The sequence below is a fragment of the Scylla paramamosain genome, chromosome 23 (genome assembly GCF_035594125.1).
Source record: "Scylla paramamosain isolate STU-SP2022 chromosome 23, ASM3559412v1, whole genome shotgun sequence".
NCBI classification, from domain to species: domain Eukaryota; kingdom Metazoa; phylum Arthropoda; class Malacostraca; order Decapoda; family Portunidae; genus Scylla; species Scylla paramamosain.
The window spans coordinates 14,635,755-14,657,838 of record NC_087173.1 but is presented as its reverse complement, the minus strand read 5'-3'; the positions used below and the strand labels follow the sequence as shown (position 1 = coordinate 14,657,838).

Below are 22,084 nucleotides of genomic sequence, written 5' to 3'. Positions count from 1 at the left end.
GCAAAGCAGTGAGTCTAGGTCTCCCTCCTAACCTGATAGCGTGGCTAGCCGACTTCCTCACAGGGAGGCGTCAGGCCGTTCGCTATCAGGGCTCTGTCTCTACTTTCCAACAGCTGACTTGTGGGGTCCCCCAGGGGACCAAGATGGGTCCTCTATGCTTCCTCCTCCTCATTAACGACGCCCTCACTGACACCCCCCATCGCTGGAAGTATGTGGACGACTGCACCGTGGGCGTCCCAGTTTCCACCAAGAACCCGGACTACTCGCCACTGCAAGCGATCCTGGAGCGACTGCAGACGTGGACGGAGGAGAGCAGGATGACCATCAACCACAACAAAACTGTGGTGATGCATTTCTGTACCTCCTCTGTACCAGTGCCCCCTCCCCAGCTCTCAGTGGGCCCTCACCCCCTCCAGGTAGTCCGATGTGCCAAGCTCCTCGGAGTCACGGTGGACGACCGGCTGACCTGGAAGCAGCATGTCGCCAGCACCATAAGATCAGCTACCTACAGGCTGTACATGCTGCACAGACTCAGGTCGCTGGGGACGCCGACAGATGAGTTAAGGGGGATGTATCTTACTTTCATCCTCCCCAAACTCATGTACGCCTCCCCAGCGTGGTCCTCCTCCCTCACACAAACTCAACAGCTACAGTTGGAGAGTGTGCAGAAAAGGGCGTGCAGGGTCATCCTTGGCCCTGCATACACCACCTATGAAGAAGCCCTGAACACCCTGAAGCTGTCCAGACTATCCACCAGGTACAGTGAGGCTCTAGAGAAGTTTGGAAGGGGACTTCTGAATCATCCACGTCTCAGAAACATGCTGCCGCCTGACGCGCCTCGCCCTACCCGTGCCACCAGACACCACAATAAGATAACGCCCCTAAAGGCGCCACGTACGGACCGGTACAGACTCAGTGCGATTCCCACCATGGTGCGAGCCATCAATCAATAGTCTCTTCTAGATTTGACTTACCTTTAGGATTAATGTCAAGTATTTCCCCACCCCCAATGTACATTTTCAGTTTGTTGACTGCCTGAAGAATAAACCGTATATTATTATTATTATTATTATTATTATTATTATTATTATATATGATAAAAAGAATCGGTCCTAAGACTGATCCCTGAGGAACGCCACTACTTACGTTGGTCCAATCTGACGATTTGCCGTTAATTACTACCCGTTGTTTGCGGCCTGATAGCCAATCTTCGATCCATGATACTAGATACTTCCACCCAGGAAGGGAAGGTACTTACGGTAGTGAGGAAGGCCAGCACCCTGTGAGTCACGTCAGGGCTCTGCCAAGCCTCCTGCAGCAGGCTGGCAGGCAGCGGTGCACCGCTAGCCAGCAGCAGGTTGACGGTGTTTATGCGGTCGGTGGTGACAGCCAGTCTGAGGACAGAAAGGCCACCCAGGAGCTCTATGGGAGCGCCTTTACACAGGAGGGTGGACACCGCCTGCACATCGTCCCAACGACTGACTGTTGAGAGCAGCTCCTCATGCAGTTCTTCAGGAAGCTTGCCACTCTGCAGAGAGAGAAGGGAAACCCTGGTGCTGATGGTATCGCAGTGAAAGGTATATAATATAATGTGATGTAATAATATAATAATGTTGTCACAGTTTTCAGAAAGTTTCGCTTGGTGGCGACATAAGTGTTACTGGCGGCTGTGGCGATGTGTCAGAGTGCGTTGTTATGGCCTGTGTGTGTGTCTGTGTTTTTTTAATTTTTTATGTAGTGGGAACACAGGTCAAGGGTAACAAAAATCCAGCAATATAAAAAAGACCACTGAAATGCTGGTCCCCGAGTAGGATCCAAAGCAGTAGTCAAAAACTGAAGGATGGCAAAAGTGTGCATGAGGTGGAGCATCTGAATGAGAAACTGGCTGAGGATGTGAGGGGTGCTGCTGAGAAACAGATAGGGTTTGTGAGAGTAGGTAGAAGAAAGAATGTATGTAAACCATGGTGGAATGATGAAATCAGAGTGGCTAGAAAGGAGCGAAAGAAAATGAGTAGACAGTGTAGATGGCTAAGGAAAAAGATGCATGAAAGCAATGAGGCAGAGAATAAGTTTCAGAATGCATGGGCAATGCATGTGAAGCAGCAGCGGTTGACAAGACGAATGGTAATGAATGCTAAAGTGAAGAGTGAATGGAGTGTGATTCAATCTTTAAGGAAGAAAGGTATGGAAGGTGGCTGTGAATGGTACAAGTTCATGAGAGGTGAGAATGTCAGGCAGTGTTGGTGTGGAGAGTCTGAAAGTGGATGGTGTAGTTATAAGAGAGAAGGAGGTAATCAGGGAGGCAATCAAAGGGTTCTGGGAAGAAGTAGGTTGGGTAGGCAGTAGACAGGAGGAGGCAGTAGACACCTGCCGAAACGATAATTACTCCCAGTGAGGTCTAAAGCACTGTTCAGGGGGTGCTGTGAACTTATCATTAAACCCAGCTGTGACCTCACTGAACGTTTCCCTTTGTGTCTCACAACACAAGGGGGTAGTCACAGCCTGCCCTCTAAAGACAACTCTCTTCCTCCACACAAAACTACAAGCACCTAATAACACACACACCCTTCACTCCAAAAATTTTAAAATCATGGCGACTCCTACACCAGCCTCGGAGTCCCCATCTGGGGAGGGGACCATAAATGTCCCCAGGTCGGACTGCCTTTCTGTCGACGACCCTAAGTGTCTTGACACCCCCCTCAACTTTTTCTTCATTAACTTCTGCAACATTCGCGGTCTAAGATCTAATTTTCAATCTGTAGAACACCACCTCTCCTCTTCTAAACCTCATCTTCTTTTCCTCACTGAAACTCAGGTGTCTGAGGCAACTGACAGTAGCCCCTTTTCTGTTCCCTCCTACTTTCTCTATCCTCATTTTCGATCCAAAGCTGGATGCTGCGTTTATGTGCGCAATGACTTAACCTGCTCTCGTGCCCACGCTCTTGAATCTTCCGAGTTTTCCACCATCTGGCTACGACTACAGAGTCATTCTTATACTAAATTTATCTGTGCTGTATACCTCTCTCCTAACTCCTCTGACTATAAGAAATTCTTTGACTACTTAACTTCCAAAGTGGAGCACATTCTGACCCTCTTCCCTTTTGCAGAGATCTCCATTCTTGGAGACTTCAATGTTCACCACCAGCTTTGGCTTTCCTCTCCCTTCACTGACCATCCTGGTGAACTAGCCTACAACTTTGCTATCCTCCATGACCTAGAGCAATTGGTGCAACACTCTACTCGTATTCCTGACCGTCTTGGAGATACGCCCAACATTCTTGACCTTTTCCTGACCTCTAATCCTTCTGCTTATGCTGTCACCCTTTCTTCTCCGTTGGGCTCCTCCGATCACAATCTCATATCTTTATCTTGTCCTATCACTCCAATCCCTCCTCAGGATCCCCCTAAGCGAAGGTGCCTCTGGCGTTTTGCCTCTGCTAGTTGGGGGGACCTGAGGCGGTATTTTTCTGATTTTCCTTGGAATGACTACTGCTTCCGTGTCAGAGACCCGTCTTTGTGTGCTGAGCGCATAACAGAGGTGATAGTGTCTGGCATGGAGGCGTACATTCCTCACTCTTTTTCTCGTCCTAAACCTTCTAAACCTTGGTTTAACACAGCTTGTTCTCGTGCTATACATGATAGAGAGGTGGCCCACAAAAGGTACTTAAGCCTTCCTTCACCAGAATCTCATGCACTTTATATTTCTGCCCGGAACCATGCCAAGTCTGTTCTCCAACTAGCCAAAAACTCCTTCATTAACAGAAAATGTCAAAACCTTTCAAGATCTAACTCCCCTCGTGATTTCTGGCATCTAGCCAAAAATATCTCCAATAACTTTGCTTCTTCTTCTTTCCCTCCTCTACTTCAACCAGATGGCACCACTGCTATCACATCTATTTCTAAAGCTGAACTCTTTGCTCAAACCTTTGCTAAAAACTCTACCTTGGACGATTCTGGGCTTGTTCCTCCCTCTCCTCCACCCTCTGACTACTTCATGCCTCGTATTAAAATTCTTCGTAATGATGTTTTCCATGCCCTCGCTGGCCTAAACCCTCAGAAGGCTTATGGACCTGATGGGGTCCCTCCTATTGTTCTCCGAAACTGTGCCTCCGTGCTTGCACCTTGCCTAGTCAAACTCTTTCAGCTCTGTCTGTCAACATCTACCTTTCCTTCTTGCTGGAAGTTTGCCTACATTCAACCTGTTCCTAAAAAGGGTGACCGCTCTAATCCCTCAAACTACCGTCCTATTGCTTTAATTTCCTGCTTATCTAAAGTTTTTGAATCTATCCTCAACAGGAAGATTCTTAAACATCTATCACTTCACAACCTTCTATCTGATCACCAGTATGGGTTCCGTCAAGGCCGCTCTACTGGTGATCTTCTGGCTTTCCTTACTGAGTCTTGGTCATCCTCTTTTAGAGACTTTGGTGAAACTTTTGCTGTTGCCTTGGACATATCAAAAGCCTTTGATAGAGTCTGGCACAAAGCTTTGATTTCCAAACTACCCTCCTACGGTTTCTATCCTTCTCTCTGTAACTTCATCTCAAGTTTCCTTTCTGACCGTTCTATTGCTGCTGTGGTAGACGGTCACTGTTCTTCTCCTAAATCTATTAACAGTGGTGTTCCTCAGGGTTCTGTCCTGTCACCCACTCTCTTCTTATTATTCATTAATGATCTTCTAAACCAAACTTCTTGTCCTATCCACTCCTATGCTGATGATACCACCCTGCACTTTTCCACGTCTTTTCATAGACGTCCAACCCTTCAGGAGGTAAACATATCACGCAGGGAAGCCACAGAACGCCTGACTTCTGATCTTTCTAAAATTTCTGATTGGGGCAGAGCAAACTTGGTATTGTTCAATGCCTCAAAAACTCAATTCCTCCATCTATCAACTCGACACAATCTTCCAGACAACTATCCCCTCTTCTTCAATGACACTCAACTATCCCCCTCTTCTACACTGAACATCCTTGGTCTGTCCTTTACTTATAATCTGAACTGGAAACTTCACATCTCATCTCTAGCTAAAACAGCTTCTATGAAGTTAGGTGTTCTGAGACGTCTCCGCCAGTTTTTCTCACCCCCCCAGCTGCTAACTCTGTACAAGGGCCTTATCCGTCCATGTATGGAGTATGCTTCACATGTCTGGGGGGGTTCCACTCATACTGCTGTTCTAGACAGGGTGGAATCAAAAGCTTTTCGTCTCATCAACTCCTTTCCTCTAACTGACTGTCTTCAGCCTCTCTCTCACCGCCGCAATGTTGCATCTCTAGCTGTCTTCTACCGCTATTTTCATGCTAACTGCTCTTCTGATCTTGCTAACTGCATGCCTCCCCTCCTTCCGCGGCCTCGCTGCACAAGACTTTCATCTTTCTCTCACTCCTATTCTGTCCACCTCTCTAACGCAAGAGTTAACCAGTATTCTCAATCATTCATCCCTTTCTCTGGTAAACTCTGGAATTCCTTGCCTGCTTCTGTATTTCCACCTTCCTATGACTTGAATTCCTTCAAGAGGGAGGTTTCAAGACACTTATCCACCAATTTTTGACCACTGCTTTGACCCTTTTAGGGACTGGCATTTCAGTGGGCATTTTTTTTATTAGATTTTTGTTGCCCTTGGCCAGTATCCTTCCTACATAAAAAAAAAAAAAAAAAAAAAAAAAGGTGAGATGTTTAGTGTGAGAGAAGGATGTGTGACACTGGAAAGGAAGAATGTAGATGAATTGGATGAAAAAAAAATCAGCTGGGAGGAAGTGGAGAGGTGTGTGAGAAGGCGGAAGAATGGCAAGGCAGCAGGTCCAGATGATATACCGTATGAGCTCTACAAGAATGGTGGGGAGGTAGTGATTGATAAAATGAATTATTCACCCAAGTGTGGGATGAAGAGAGAGAGTGCCAAGAAAGTGGAATGAGAGCAAAGTATGTCTGTTGCATAACGGAGGATTTAGAAATAAGAATGAGCTGAAGAGCTACAGGCCAATTGCATTAGTGAATACAAGCGCAGTGTTGAATGAGAGATTGTGTAAATGGATTGAGAGAACTGGAGTGCTGGGTGAAGAATAGAATGAATTTTGTGTGGATAGGATAGCTGAGGACAATATGCTTGTGGTGAATGAAATGATTAAGAAGAAAAAGAGAGATGGGGATAAATTATACCTAGGTTTTCTGGATATAGAGAAAGCTTATGACAGAGTGAACAGAGAAATGCTAGTTAGAGTTTTGAAAAGATTGGATTGAATGCAAAGATAGTTAACATAGTGCAAAGTATGTATGTGGACACAAGAGCTAGATACAGACTAGGAGACATGGAAACAGACTAGGTGAAGAGTGAGATAGAAGTTAGGTAAGGCTGTGTATTGTCACCAACCCCTTTTAGCCTGTATACAGAGGAGTTAGCAGTTAGAATGAGAAGAATGAATGTAGGTGTAAGAGTGGGGAATGATAAAGTATGTGTGCTTCTTTATGCAGATGATGTAGTGGTTAAGAGTGAACCGGCAGATGAGCTTCAAAGTTTGTTGGATGTTGTGGATGGCTATGGAAAAGACTTTGGAGTAAGGTTTAGCAGTGAGAAAAACAAAGTAATGATTGTGAATAGGTCAGAGGATGAAAATAATGTGGTATGGAGACTTGGAGAAAATGAGTTAAAACAGATGCAAGAATACAAGTATTTAGGGATGTGGATGAGTCCTAGTGGGTGTGTAAAGGCAAAGAATAAAAAGATAAGTATGGTAAACCAGTGGGTAGGTCGATTGGGAAGCGTGGCAAGGATGAGAGCAAGTAAGTATGATGTGTTGAGAGAAGTATGGAAGAGTGTGGCTGTGCCAAGTATAATGTATGGTATGGATGTGATTACATGGAATTAAAGTGAAATTGATAAGTTAGAAGTCGGCCAGAATAGAGTAGCAAGGATGGCACTGAGTACACCGAGGTACACAGCAGTTGAAGCCTGGAGAGATGATATGGGATATGGAGCAACTTTAGGAAAAGACTCACAAAAGCCACACTTAGGTACAAGATTAGGCTTGAGAGAATGGATGATGCAAGAATAGCAAGAAAGGTGTACTTGTGGAATGAAAGTGGAAGCAAATGGAGGAAAAGGTGCATGAGAATGACAGACAGCAGTGGATTACAAGTTATGTGGGCGATAGGAATGGATGGGAGGAATCAAAATGAGCGTGAATGGGTGGTAACAAGAGGAGGCAGTGGGAGCTGAATGGAATGTGAGAAAATGGAAGAATGAGGTAGACAAAGAAGTGAAATGTGTGAGACTGAATGAATGGAAGAATGAGATGGAAAGAAAGAAGACCCTGGAATGGTACAAAGAGAAAGAGGCCCCGAGGTATGAAAGGTGGTATGATGGAAGCTTGGGTGATGATCTCTTCCGAGCGAGGGCACAGTGTATGGATGTGAACACAAGGAGTTATAGATGATCTGAGTCCCGCAGCAAAGTGTGCCAGATGTGTGACATGGGAAAAGATGAGATGGTGGAACATGTGGTGCTGGAGTGTGAGAAGTATGCTAGAGATAGAAATGAGATGATGCAAGTGATACTGACTGAGTTAGCACATGATAGGAATGAAAAAGTGAAGACAGGAAAAGAGTGGATAGTGTTGTTGCTGGGACTGTGTAAAGAGGCGAATGAAAGAATGATTGAGGCGGTGAAAGAGTTTCTGGAGAAAATGTGGCGTGCCAGATGTAGGAACAATTAGTGTAGAGGATGCTGTTTGTTTTTCTTTTTTCCCCCTTCTACAGGAGTTGCCGATCCAAAGGACTGGCTTATGAGTGATCCCGAGCCCCTGTACTATCAAGATCATGTGTGTGAGCGAAAAGGGACAAGGATGGTCCCAAAAAGCTACATTTATTTCCTAAGGATGCCAAGAGGTGAGTATAGTAGCAAATAAGAGATGAAGGGGTACATACATAAATGTTTACTCAATGCACTTCAAGGATGCAGTTGTCATTTTAAGAAGGCTATGGAATAGATAGTGCATTTGTTGAATCAGACACAACCTATACATATTCACTTCAGCTTTCATGACGTATCTCGCTGGCTGGAGCTCCTCGTGCTGAGTATTATGAAGCCCATATACTCGTATGTGTGTGTCATATACTGACACCAGCAGAGATTTCTGAACATTTATTGGCTTTCTTTCAGACGTGTTAAGATTAGGTTAGTAAGAAAGTTAGGTAGGTAGGCTAAGTTTGGTTTGGTTAAGTTAGGTTGGTCAGGTTTGGTTTAGTTAGGTTAGGTTAGGTGTATGTAGTTAAGCTAGGTTTGGTTTGGTTAAGTCAGGTTAATTAGGTTGGTTGGTTAGGTTTGGTTTGGTTGAGTTAGGTTAATTATGTAATGTTTTGTTTGGTTAAGTTAGGTTAGTTTGGATGGTTGAATAGGTTTAGTTTGTGAAGTTAGGTAGGTTGGATAGGTTTTGTTTGGTTGAGTTAGGTTAGGTTAGTTAGGATGGTTAAATTTGGTTTGGTTAAGTCAGGTTAGGTAGGAAGGTTGGTTAGGTTTGGTTTGTTTAAGTCAGGTTAGGTTTGGAACACCATGATGTTGTCAAAAACTTATATTAATGCTGTAGTAAAACTGAAAACTGAGTCATTTGTGACAGGAAGTGAATGCAGATTTTTTTAAAAATCACATCAAAACTTACCAGGAAAAAAAAAAAAAAAAAAAATTTTGTCCACCATATGGAGTTTGTAGAGAAACAGAAAATTTACCTTGGATTGTTTCTTCACGTAATGAGTTGATGAGTGACTGCGGCAGATGAAATTCCTGGCAGGATGTGACAAATGATGATGTGTACATGCAAAGTGTGTGTGGATAACAGAAATGTTGTACATGATTCACATGAAGACCAGGTGTACATTTTCATAACCAAGTGTAATTTCCTGGGCATAGTGTTGCAATAGATTGCTTGTACAAATATCTCTTTGCAAGGTTATTTGTTTTTAAGAAAGAAATTCACCTGGAAAAGCAGCAAAATATATACATGCCTAAAGACAAAAAACTACACGTACAAGTTTGGGATCTAAACTCTCAGTATTTTCACCTCTCCTTCTTTGATGATTTTATGTCTAGTTCTATGGTGCACAAATATTGAGTGTAGGTATGCATTTAGTATCACTTTTTGGTTATTACATCTCCAGTACATTTTCAGATGGTTCCATTGGGTGAAAAACCTGAATGTAGCATGCCAGAAACACACTAAGGTGGTCTGTGATGACCATTTCCTCCTTGTTTCCTTGGGAGCAAAGGTCATCTCAGTAATGCCATCCCGTACGTGATGAGAGGCTATTTTCAGTTATATTTCTTGTCCCTGATAATATACATGTTTTAAAATGCAGTGTTCACATCATATGATGAAAAATTTTGGCAATACTCATAGTTGTATTAAAATGAATTGGAATTATCTTGAGAGTTGTTAACTTAATGTGGCAAGTACTGTTGTACCTAACCATCATTACTGTCTGGATACACACTGGTGACACTGCTTTGCTGAGGCACTGTAAAGCATAGCACGGCGGTCGGAGGTTGTGATTTGTAAAATAATGTATATCTAATGTTTGCTAAATTTTAATATTGCCTAACGGTTTAGGTAAGGTATGGAACTGTACAACACAGCTTGTGTATAGTTGTTGTTGTTTATTTATTTATTTATTTTTTGTTTCTTCAGCATGTCATTCTCAGTGCACTGGAATTTACTGAGATGGCAGTCCTTGAGATGGCATTCCTGCACATGAAAGCCACAGCAGTCACAGCAGTGGGACACTTGAAGGCGCAGAGATGGCAGTCCTTGAGGTGGGAGTTCTATACAAGACACCCACGGTGGTCACAGCATTGGGACAGTTCAAGGTGCATAGATGGCAGTCCTTGAGGTGGCAGTCCTGTACACGACAACCACGGTGGTCATAGGAGTGGGACACTTGAAGGTGCATAGATGTGTATATACACACACCTTAATTGTCTATTTCTTCTTAATGTGTGCCATATTCCTTCCCTTAAATGGTTGTTTAATAATTGTTTTCCTTCAGTTGAACAGTGCAAACAAAATTGTGAGCACATACTGTAAACATCTAATAACTTGGAACATCTCATCCTACATTTCCTTTGCTTCATATTTACATGTTAAATTTGTACAGGTAGTTATTTATTTTATCTTCCTTTTTTTTTTTTTAATTTCTTTTCTAAGGTTCATGTTTTAATTTTGTCCCCAGTAGAACATGAAGCATCCAGGACTGATGCCCGAGTGGTCACGGACACTTCACAAGTACAGCTTCCACATTATGGTGAGAAATTAATTGTATTATATCAAGTTATTATTGTATGATGCTAAAATAACAAAATGTTTGTAATACCACCATGTGATGTTTACTACCTGGCTATTTGTGCAGATGTTTACAGGACAAATTTTGGACGGCTGAAAACGAGTGATGACACGATCATCCTGGATCTTCCACCACATGTTTGCTGGGATGCTGCACAAGGTAATGTAATTAATTTTTCACCTGTCTTGCGCGGTGAAGGCCGATGTCATATCATTGTGTGTGTGTGTGTGTGTGTGTGTGTGTGTGTGTGTGTGTGTGTGTGTGTGTGTGTGTGTGTGTGTGTTTACCTAGTTGCATAATACAGGGTTCCTGCAGGGTTCATAGTGTCCTATCTCCATACCTATATTTATCCAGCATTTCCTTAAATGTATGCACGTTTGGTGCTGTAACAACCTCTTCATTTAGGCTGTTCCAGATATCCACATTTCTGCGTGGAAAACTGTACTTCTTGATGCCCCTCAAACGCTGACTCTTCCCAATTTTTTTATTGGCCTCTTGTCTGTCCAGCTTCATCTTCTTTCAGCACCACCAGGTCCTGCTTGTTTATCTTCTCAGTGCGGTTAACTGTTTTATACGTCGTCGTTAGATCTCCACTTTCTCTTCTAACTTGCAAAGTTGGCAGTCCCACTTCCTTCAATCTCTCTTCATACGTTAGGTCTCTCAGCTCCGGTACCATCCTTGTAGCTGCCCTATGAATTCTTTCCAATTTCTTTATGTCATTCTTCATATGTGGAGACCCCACCATTGCTGCATATTCCAGTCTGGGATGTAGCATAGTGGCTATAACTTTTTTCATCTTAGTCTTGTCCATGTAATGAAATGCCATCCTAACATTTGTTAACGTCCTGTACGTCAAGCCAGGTATCTCACACTTGTGTGCTGTTCAGGGGTCAGGATATCTTGAATAACCACTCCTAGGTCTTTTTCCTCCTTGCTCTTCATTATTACTTCCTCCCTGTACGATATGTTGGGCCAGCCCTACTGGCATCAAGCAGAATACTTGTAACTCAGTGATCTCTCAGACACAGTAAAGGCAAGACATACTCACACTGTGTGTCACTCATACCTCCTATATGGCGCAGTGACCTACGGACCTACACTGTAAAACACGGCTGGACGTCGTCCTCGATTTCCTACGCAGACACCTAGGTTGAGCCTCAGTCTCAGCAGCCCACGGCCATGGAGCAGGCACACAGGCCTGGCGCAGACTGAGGCCATTACCGCCCTTCAGCAGCATATGGTAGCCCAACCAGGTCATCACCAACCAGCCCCCAAGTCATCTCCCCCAGAAAAGTGTGGCATGGAGATGTCCACGGCAGCGTTCTGGTCGTGGAGAAGCTCCATGCAGTGCTGGCTGGGGCTGAACAGGTGGGCACTGGCAGAATCGGTCCTGCACATTCGCCTCCACTGCACCCCTGCCTTGCAACACTCGCTCGTCGTCAGGTTCACTGAGGAGTGGCAAGAGTTGGCGGATGATGAACCCTTAGATAGCATTGGGCGTATCGCTCTTCAGGTAACTAATCAAGCTGCCGACTGGTGCAGGTTCTTCAGTGCGAGCCAAGAACCCAGTGAATCCATCAGTGAGTACTTTACTCGATCGGTTTAGTGTGCGGCGGACTGTGAGTTTAAAATTGCCCTCACTGTCACAGCAGCCTGACCGAGTACATGGTACTACGTAAATTAGTGAGTGGTTTGGGGAGTGTGGCGTTGAAAGAGGTGTTTCTTAAGTCTGAGATGTTTACTGATGTTGACTCCCAGCGTAAGTTCTGTATAGCATTCGAGGCGGTGCATAAAGATGCTTCCCGCGCTAGTTTTGGAGGGAACTTTGGGCGGGAACATGCAGCGTCGGCGGCTGCTACGACACTGCTACCAGACGTACTGCAAGAAGGTACCCTGCCTGAGGCGACTGGAACCAGGAGAAATACCCCTCAGCCCCGCTGTGGTAAATGTGGGGCTAGACACAGGCAGGGGAAAGGCCCGTGTCCTGCGGAAACGCGTGTGTGTGCTACGACTGTGGTAAGACTGGACACATTCGTAGGCAGTACAAAAGTAAGGAAAAAGGGTTAGTTAGTACCAAGGATGCGGAGGCCTCTGGTGTAGTGATAGCGGTTACAGGAAGCGCACAGAGCCAGCCGCAACTCTGGGTGACCTTCAGTGTTGCACAGGGAAAGGGAACTTTGGCCAGAATACAAGTAGTGCCGGACACCGGAGCTCAAGTGTGCGTGGCTAGGCCGGACCTACTGGAGACACTTGGCATTAAGCTGGCGTCACTTGCCTGCCGAAGTAGCCTGCAAGACGTGGTGAACGTGAGCCTGAAGCCCATGGGCGCATTCACGTGTCGAATACAGTAAGGTGGCGGCTCAACAACACAAGAGATATTCGTCATGAAGAAGGCCACTAAGTGCTACGTTTCGCTGCAGGCATGCAAGGACCTGGGGCCTGGTGCACGCTGACTTCCCACGTCAAAGTCCAGTGGTGGCATCAGCTGACATCAGTGGTGGCGACACTGGCTCTGCATCACCTGGTAGACCACCGCCCCGGCCCACCACAGCCCCCTCTTCCCCCACTAGAAGAGAACATTAAGCAGATGAAAGACTGGCTCCTGCGTCATTTCTCAGGGTTGACCTTTAACGTTGACAGAAGTCCCTTACCGGTGATGAAAGATGAGCCATACGTCATCCACCTACTGCCAGGCACCAAACCATACACCTGCCATACTCCGGCGTCGGTGCCACGGCACTGGGAGGCGGAAGTAAAGAAACAGCTGGACGAGGACGTGAGGAATGGGATTCTGGAGAAGATGCCAGTGGGGAACCGACAGAATGGTGTGTGAGGATGGTGGTAGTTACCAAGAAATCCAGCCAGCCCAGACGCACCATCGACTACCAGAAACTCAATGCTGCCTGTAGGAGGGAAACACACCATACACTAACACCATTCGACATAGTCTCTGGCATTCTACGGCACACATACAAGACCACAGCTGACGGACACTGGTGCTTCCACCAGGTGGAGTTGCATGAAGCCAGCAAAAAGCTGACAACTTTCATCACCCCTTGGGGCCGGTACAGGTAATGCAGAACTCCCATGGGGCATTTCACTGCCCCAGATGCCTACACCAGGAGATTCGACGATGCCATCGTGGGAATCCCGAGGAAGTTCAAGTGTGTGGATGACATTCTCCTCTTCGATGCCAGTGTGGAGGACGCATTTTGGCGCACGTCTTGAGTTCCTCGAGACGTGCGCAGCAAAAAGTGTAACACTGAAGCCGGAGAAGTTCAAGTTCTGCAGGAGACAGGTGGACTTATGGGCCTACAAGCCCACAAAGGAAAGATTGGGTGCTGTCAGAAACTTTGACATGCCTGCTGAGCCAACACTGATGGACATCTGCTCCTGGTATGGATTTGTCAACCAGTTAGCGCCTTTCCTTGCCACAACACTGGTTATGGAGCTGTTCTGGGAGCTACTGCGGAAACCGCAAGGTAAAAAGGTATACTGGGATGAAAACCTTCTGGAAAAGTTTCAGCAGGCTAAGGAGGTAGTCTGCAGGCTCAGGAAGGAAGAACTCACCTTTTATGATAAAGACAGGCCAACAGTCGTAGTCATAGACTGGAGTAAGGTGGGCATTGGTTTCATGGTCTTGCAGCAATACTGTCAATGCTCCCTGGGAGAAGCCCCCTTCTGCTGCAAGAGCAGCTGGTGCTTGGCACTGTGTGGCAGTCGTCACCTTGCTCCCGCGGAGTCAGGTTATGCGCTGGTGGAGGCGAGGCACTGGCCGTCACTTGGTGCCTCTGGAAGGCTCGCCTATTCCTGCTTGGGTGCCCCAACCTCGGACGCGGCATGCCGTGTATTGGCCTGGTATGGAGGGTGACCTACAGCACCACAGAGACTCCTGCGTTACTTGTAATGTCCACTCACCCTCGCAACCAGCCAAGCCACTTATCCCTACGCCTCCACCAGAATACCCCTTCCAGCACATGGTAACGGATTTGTTCCAGCTCGAAGGACAGGTGTATCTGGCGTATGCAGACAGGTTGACGGGGTGGTTGGAGATAGCGCACTTACCCAATGGAGCTACTTCGAGTAAACTGTCGTCAGTGTTTCGCCGGTACTTTCATCGCTGGGGTGCGCCAGAGTCAGTCTCAACTGATGGCGGGACTAACTTGACCAGTGAGGAGATGGGCAACTTCTTTGTGAAATGGGGAGTGGCCGAGGCAGCAGTTAAGTCTGCCAAGAGACTGCTATGGGAAAACACTGGCCTGGTTGGCAGCCTCCACACTGACAGGACAACGGTGGCTTTGCTGCAGTACTTGAACACGCCACTGCGCGGGGTGAATAAGCCACCGGCTCAACTGGCCATGGGCAGGCAGTTGTGGGATGGAATACCAGTCCACAGGTAGCACTACAAGGTGGACATCCACTGGAAGATGACCCTTCGGGCCAGGGAGCGTGAAGCGGTGCGTCAACAGGATGCATGGAGCCTGAAACAAGGGTCGCCCAGAACCCTTACTCCTATCACGCTCGGTGCGCAGGTGTGGCTGCAAGACGAAATTGTGGGACCGATGTGGCATAGTCACCAAGGTACTTCTGCACCGTCATTACCTGGTTAAGCTTGAAGGGAGTGGATGTATCACGAAAAGAAATAGGCGACACCTGGGGGCTGTGAGAATCCCAGAACAGCGCTTATCCAGCACACAACCATCCCCTCCATCAGCAACCCAGCCTGCCGCACAGCTGAGCCGCCCATCACGCCATGCCAGACAGCCAGCCTGGATGGCTAACTATACCACATAGTTATATGGGATTGTGAGGATACATTTCGGTTGTATTTTGCTATGTTTAATTTGCTTGCCTTTATGTATTATTTGTTCAGTTAGGTTCTTTTGTTTAGTCAGATATATTGTCGATGTGTGTAATGTACATATATCTTGGAGGGAAGATGTACGATATGTTGGGCCAGCCCTACTGGCATCAAGCAGGATACTTGTAACTCAGTGATCTCTCGGACACAGTAAAGGTAAGATATACTCACACTGTGTCACACATACCTCTTATACTCCCCCATTTTATAGTCCCATGCAGGTCTTCTCTTACTCTTTCCCAGTTCCATCCCATGGCATTTCTTAGCATTCATTTCCAATTTCCACTTCTTGCTCCTCCCATAAATCTTGTCAATATCTCTTTGCAGCTCCATACAATCAGCATGGCTCTTTGTTACTCTTAACAATTTTGCATCACCAGCAAACAGACTAATATAACTGGTCAAACCCTCCTGCATATCATTGATGTATACTCGTATTTGGAACATAATGGGTGCTAACACTGATCCCTGTGGTAATCCACCTGTTACATTACTCCAGCTTCAACAGGTGTTCCTAATCACAGTTCTCATTTCTCTATCCTTTAAGTAGTCTCTCATCCATTGTCACTTTTTCCCATTAGGCTTAAGTGTCTAATGGTTGGACGGGGCTCTGGTTTTTATGTGAACACCAGGTTTAGCATAGATGGTTCCTCCTCCCCTCTGTATCTTGTAAATTCCTCCACCCATCGGTCCATTGTATTCACCATAGCTAACCGTAACATTTCTTCATACCACAGTCCATAACAAGCTTGTCCTGCTTTTCCAGAATGCCAGAGATAAGTTCCTTCATGCACCTTATTTCTCTCTTTACGCTGGTTGTCCTCCTCACATTTCCTTTCTTTTCTCTGAATCTCCAAAAAATCCCTTTCTCCACTTGCCTCCACCAAGTGTCTCAAACCCACAGGGGTTTCAGTACAATGCACCCTCTGTCTCACATCCTCGTTTGGTTTGTTTACAAACACATCACGATCGGTGGTGCCACCTAGATCTTCATTTCCTTTTTTTTTATTTTCAGCCTCAAAATACTCCTTTGTGAACTAAAATTGGAGACAGGACACTCTCTCGCTCCCCTCATCCTTGTATATATGTATATACTAGGCCTCATTGTTTTGTCAGGAGCCGGCAGTGCGTGCATCTCCAGGAGCTCTAGCATCCGCGTCCGAACAGCTGTGTGCATGATTACCTAGTCGTGATTACTTAGCTGTGTCGTGCAGGAAAGGAGCCATGCTCGTACTGTCCCACCTCTGTATCTGTCATTATCTAACTTGGCCTTGAAATTACGAGTAGTTTTTGCTTGTGGCACATCCTTATTTGGACAGTTCCATGTATCAACTGCTCTTCCTGGAAAACTATTCTTTTTGATACCTCTTCTACAAATTTCCTTTTTCAGCTTCTTCCCATGTCTTCTAGTGTGTCTTGATCCCATGTCACATTGTCATTGCTGTCTAGCTTCCTGGTCCCTCCATTATTCTGTATGTCGTAATTAAGTCTCCTATCTGCCTTCTTTGTTCCAGAGGTGGAAGGTTTAGTTTTTCTAGTGTCATTTTGTACGCTGCTTCACTTAAGTTTGGGATCATCTTTGTTGCTGCTCTTTGTGTCCTCTCCAGTTTCCTGATATATTCTTAACACTTGGTGACCACACTACAACTGCATATTCCAACCTTGGACAAATCGTTACAACTAGTTTGTTTCCTCATCATTTCTTCATCCAAATATGCAAATGCATTTCTTTAAATCCCTAGCAAATTCATTGTTTCCCCAACATTCTTGTTTATATGGTAATCAGCAGTCAGTGTGTCTGCTACTATCACTACAAGGTCTTTCTCCTTTATTCTTTTTCCATTATAGTCATCTTCCAACTTATAATCACCAGATTGTCTTTTTTTCTCTTCCTAAATTCCCATCAGCTACATTTCTTTGCATTAAAATTAATTTCCAATTTACAGTTTCATTTTTTTTTTTTAAGTCCGGTTCAAATCTTGTCGTAAAGCTCTCTGATCTTCCTCCGTTTCTATTTTTTTCATCAGTTTGGCATCATCCACAAATAAACTTGTATGGCTGTTGATCCCTTCTGTCATATCATCAATGTACACAGTGAACATGACTGGAGCCAGTACAGAGCCTTGAGGTACTCCACTTGCTACTTTTCTCCAAGATGACTTTTGATCTCTAATAACTGCTCTCATTTCTCTATTGCTTAAGAAGTCTTCCATTCACTTCAAGAATCCCCCTCTCACTCCCCCAGTGTTCTTTATCTTCCACAGGGGTCTCTTATGTGGCACCTTGTCAAAGGCCTTTTTCAAATCCAGGTAGATACCATTTACCCATCCATCTCGCTCCTGTACTGTGTCAATCATTCTCCAGTAAAAGCAAATCAAATTACTTGTATGTGTTATCATGCCAATTTCTTCCAAAAAATTAATCCATCTATCTTTCACAATTCGTTCACATATTTTTGCCACAACAGATGTTAATGATACTGGTCAGAGGGTCTTTTTTATACCCCCCTTTAAATATTGGTGCAATATCAGCCTTTTTCCAGTCACTTGGTACCTTGCTCTCTTGTAATGAATGCTCTGCAATATGATGTATTTTGTCTGCCAACTGACTATTGCATTCCCTTAAAACCCTGTTTGATATAACATCTGGTTCCTGTGCTTTATCTGCTTCATCTCTTGTATTTCATTGATAGGTACATTAATTTCTTCAAGAGAGTAAACTGCTGCTCCTTCACTTTCTTGTATTATAAACTCACTTTCTTTGGTGAAGACTGACTGAAAGGCATCACTCATCACCAGCACCATATCCTCAATCTCTTCATATTCTCTGCCATCTACTTCAAATTTTTCAATTATTTTCTTTCATTGTACTTTATTGTTGATATGTCTGTAGAACAGTTTTGGTTGTTATTTGCATTTGTCTGTTATATCTTTCTCGTATTTTCTGCGCCCTTCTCTTCGTATCTTTGCCTGTTCATTTATCTTTGTCTTATAACCTGCCCACAAATTTTGTCTTCCTCTCTTCCATTTCTTTGTAACAGTATCTCTTTATTGTTTTTGACATTTCACATCTATTAAACCTGTCCTTATGTCCAACTTCTCTTCCTCTAATTTTTGGTATATATCTTTGCACTCCATTATATATTTCAACAAATTCTTTCCATTTACTTAGTCCAGTTAGTTTCTTCAAAGTATTTCTTAAGCTGATCAAATTTTCCTTTCTTATGATTGAGTCTTCCAGTCCTGTGGTTTCTTCTCCTTAATTCTTCTTTAAATTTTTTAAAGTTTAGTTCTCTTACCATGTGGTCACTTTTCCTATTGGACGTTTGTATTCCATATCAAATATTTCTGGTTCTTTTGTAAACACTAAATCTAGTCTTGGTAATTTTTTTATTTTCTCTGTAGCTTGTATTTTCTCTAACCCAGTGGGTAAGTGTGTTTTTCTTTGCCAGTGTCAAGAGTCTGCATTCTGTGATGTGATCCCTCCCGTGGTTGTCAAATCTTCCCAACAAACTTCCTTGCAGTTTGAATCTCCCAGTAGTACTAGCCTGTCATTCTTACTCATTATTCTGTCCAAACAATCTCTTGTGTCTTCCAGTAGAGTATTATATTCATCTAAATCCCATGAGCTTGTCTTAAGTGGGACATATAGCACAACAAAGGTCCTTAGACCATTTACTGCCCGTTTCACCTTCACTTCAATCATTTCCTCGTGTCTTTCTCCAAGGAACACTTCTTTCACTTGTAGCTCTTTCCTTGTCAGCATCATTACTCCACCACCCTGTTTATTTTTTTCTATTCTTCATCCACATGTTGTACTTCATCAATATTAACTGCAGTAACTTCATCACTTAATTTATATTCAGTAATTCCCATAATGTCAGGATTATTTTCTCTTAGGAAACCATTTAACTCTTCTTGTGCTGATAATATCCCATTGACATTGGTATATGCCACCTTTAGCACTTTCAACGCCTCTCCCTGTTTCCTGCAAACCACTTCTCTAGTTTCATGTCTACTGCTTTCCAGTAGAATTTCTTTCTCTCTTCTTTGGTTCATTCCCCATTTTTTTGCCATTGCCTGATTCAACATATTGTTAATTTTCTTTCTTTCCTCTTCACTTAAGTCTCTTCTTATCCATATTTGTTTAAAGTCGTCTTTTTTTTTATTTTTACAGTTTCCAGGCACTTGACATAACTGTTTTGGCTGTAATTTGGGATCTAAACCTAACTTTGGCCTGTTACCTCCTTGCACATATTTGCCAATCCTTGTCACTTCTTCATTCTCTTCCACAGTGCTGCCACTTTTCTCAACAGCTTGACTAATCACTTTCTTAACTGACTCTTTATCAAATTTCTCTCTTTCATATTTGATAGGTTTCACTTCATCCTTGACATCAAACACTACCCCACTTTTTTTTTTTTTTTCTTCTTCCTTACTGTGTCCCTAACTAACTTCTCCTTTTCCTTGATTACTTTCACCACATAATTTTCCATCTGTTCTTTCAACTGCATTGCCATAATGTCTTTGATATTCACCTTCTCTTCCTGTTTTTTTTTGTCCAATCCTGTTGCCTTTTATTAATTTCGTTGACGTTTTGTGTGTTTACATTTACTGTCTTAAAACACTCCTTAACTTTCTCCGCTTTTCCTTAAGTCACAATTTTCTCTTTCTAGAAAAGCTATCCTAACCGTCAATTCATGCAGTTTTCTCAAGCATCAGACACTTTCTAAACATGGTCGTTCTTGGCATTTCTGTTTCTTCTGGTCTAAAACCTTGGAAGTCCTTCATATCTGGACTATTACATACTTCTTACTAACTCTCCATTCCGTCTTTGTCTTCTTCGGCCATTTGTTTACGCTCATCAGCTGTTCCATCTGTCGCTCCGGCACCACCACCCTCTGTCATTTCTCGTTTATTTATTTATATTTTTTTCCGAATACAGGGCGGGACAGTACATATAGCATAGCTCCATGCCTTAGACCCTGGAATTTGTGTTTATTCCAACTTCTATCTGGCAAAGCTGTATTTCTTCTGGAGCCCTCTCACAACACCTCTCAACAACCTCACAACCTTCTCAACAAAACAGCTGAAATATTTATGAAATGTTTTCAGGGCTTAGAAAAATCAGAACATCATCTGCAAGCTCAGAAAACAAGTGAAGGGATTGAGGTAGTAGACCCTGAAGAGTCCACAGCAGCTGAAAAACTCCATTTTTCCATATGCAAGCCCTGAAGAGCAGGAGTTTATCAAAGGACAGGTAATTAATGGCTTAAGAAAAAAGAAGTGCAGAAGATGTGAGGGGTAAGGGAGGAGGTTTGCTCTGGCCTTGCGTTACCATAGTCCTAAGGCGTGTAGCTTTTAAAGCTCTATTTTTTCACTCCCCAGCAGTTCAATGTTCACCTTTGGCTAGGGCAAACTTCCATCCAAGTAGGCTGGAGCAAACAAACTCTGACAGTCCTGAGGAAGAGAGCAAAGACCATGGCGAAGGAAGAGACTCTGTGGCATGCATTTGATGCAGTGACCGTCAGAGAATCTCTCCATTTTGACCCGGCCTCTGATTCCATCATTGGTATGAAGGATTTTGGAGACCATGGCAAGAGTCTGAAGCAGGCAAACCATGCACTTGTGTTCATGGCTAAAGGGTTGGCCAGGAAGTGGACAGTGGTTAGGTTAGGTTAGATCAGGTTATGTTAGGATAGGTCAGGTTAGGTCAGGTCAGGTTAGGATTGCCTTATTTTAAGCTCTCATCTCCATTCAAGTACAAAAAAACAAGCATTTCCGTGTTCCCCCCATAAACCCCACTTCCCGATGAGTCCCCAAGGTCACAGGGATGAGAGAAGAGGCAGAGTGAAGTAATTCTGCTGTGTTTTGTGCTCAGCATCGTTCATAACATAAACAAACAACGAATATCACAGTTTTGTAGTTTGCGGTTTGGTCGTACTGTAGCAATTTATCCTCATCAGGCGTGGGTTGGTTAGGTTAGGTTATGCCTGCTTAGGATAGTTGGCTTGGGATAGGCTAGGTTAGCTTAGGTTAAAACCCTTCAGAGAGTCTCTTGGGGCAGGTAGCAGAGCTCGGTTTGGAGAACACGTGTTCACCTCCCAGTCCCTCCACGCTGCCACCAGTCAGCACGTGGCTCAAGACTTGTCATCAGGAGCAGGACTAAACAGCCGATCGTTTAAAGAATCACATCGTGTTAATTTTTTCAAGTGTTAGGATGATGGGAGTTGTGTACTTTTCTTTGCTGATCTCCCTGTGAATTGCATGTTTACATTTTTGATGAGTGCTTGCCTTCACGTAGGACCTGATGCACTCAGTGTAAATACAAGACTGTGATTTTGTGATACCTGTCAGTGCTTTCAAGTACATTTATCAGTCTACCACCAGACTGCAACACTGCCCATGCTAGCGAGGTGCTGCTTAAACTGAGCGGCTGGGCAGTCAGGCGTGCATTTTACACTGGCTACACCGACGCAAAGCATTACTGGTGTTCACCTGACAGCCGCAGGGTGTCCACGGACATGACCATGAGGACTGTCCACAGTAGACCCAATGACAAGCTGAGGAGTGAATTTGTTTGCTCTTTGGAGATCCAGGGGAACCACAATCGTCCCCTAGGCCCTGCTGATGCCCTCAGTGAACCAAGGGTCCCCTCAGCTACATGAGAGGTATTTGAGAGCCATTTGAACCAAAACCCTTAAGTTATCATTATTATTATTATTATTATTATTATTATTATTATTATTATTATTGTTACATTTATTATTATTTTTATTATTATTATTATTATTATTATTATTATTATTATTATTATTATTGTTATTATTATTAATTCTTTTTATTTATCTGTTTGTTATTTTCCTGTGAAAAACAGCACTGGATAGGGATTGTG

The 22,084-nt window shown here is 44.1% G+C and overlaps 1 protein-coding gene across 1 annotated transcript in view; it reads right to left on the bottom strand.

Annotated features, from left to right (window-relative positions):
- Nucleotides 1–22,084, bottom strand: part of LOC135112268 (ankyrin-1-like) — a 69,610-nt gene that overhangs the window by 9,324 nt on the left and 38,202 nt on the right. The window contains exon 10 of the mRNA XM_064026556.1: nt 1,259–1,528. Coding sequence (XP_063882626.1) covers nt 1,259–1,528 — 270 coding nt within the window. The remainder of the gene's footprint in view (nt 1–1,258; nt 1,529–22,084) is intronic.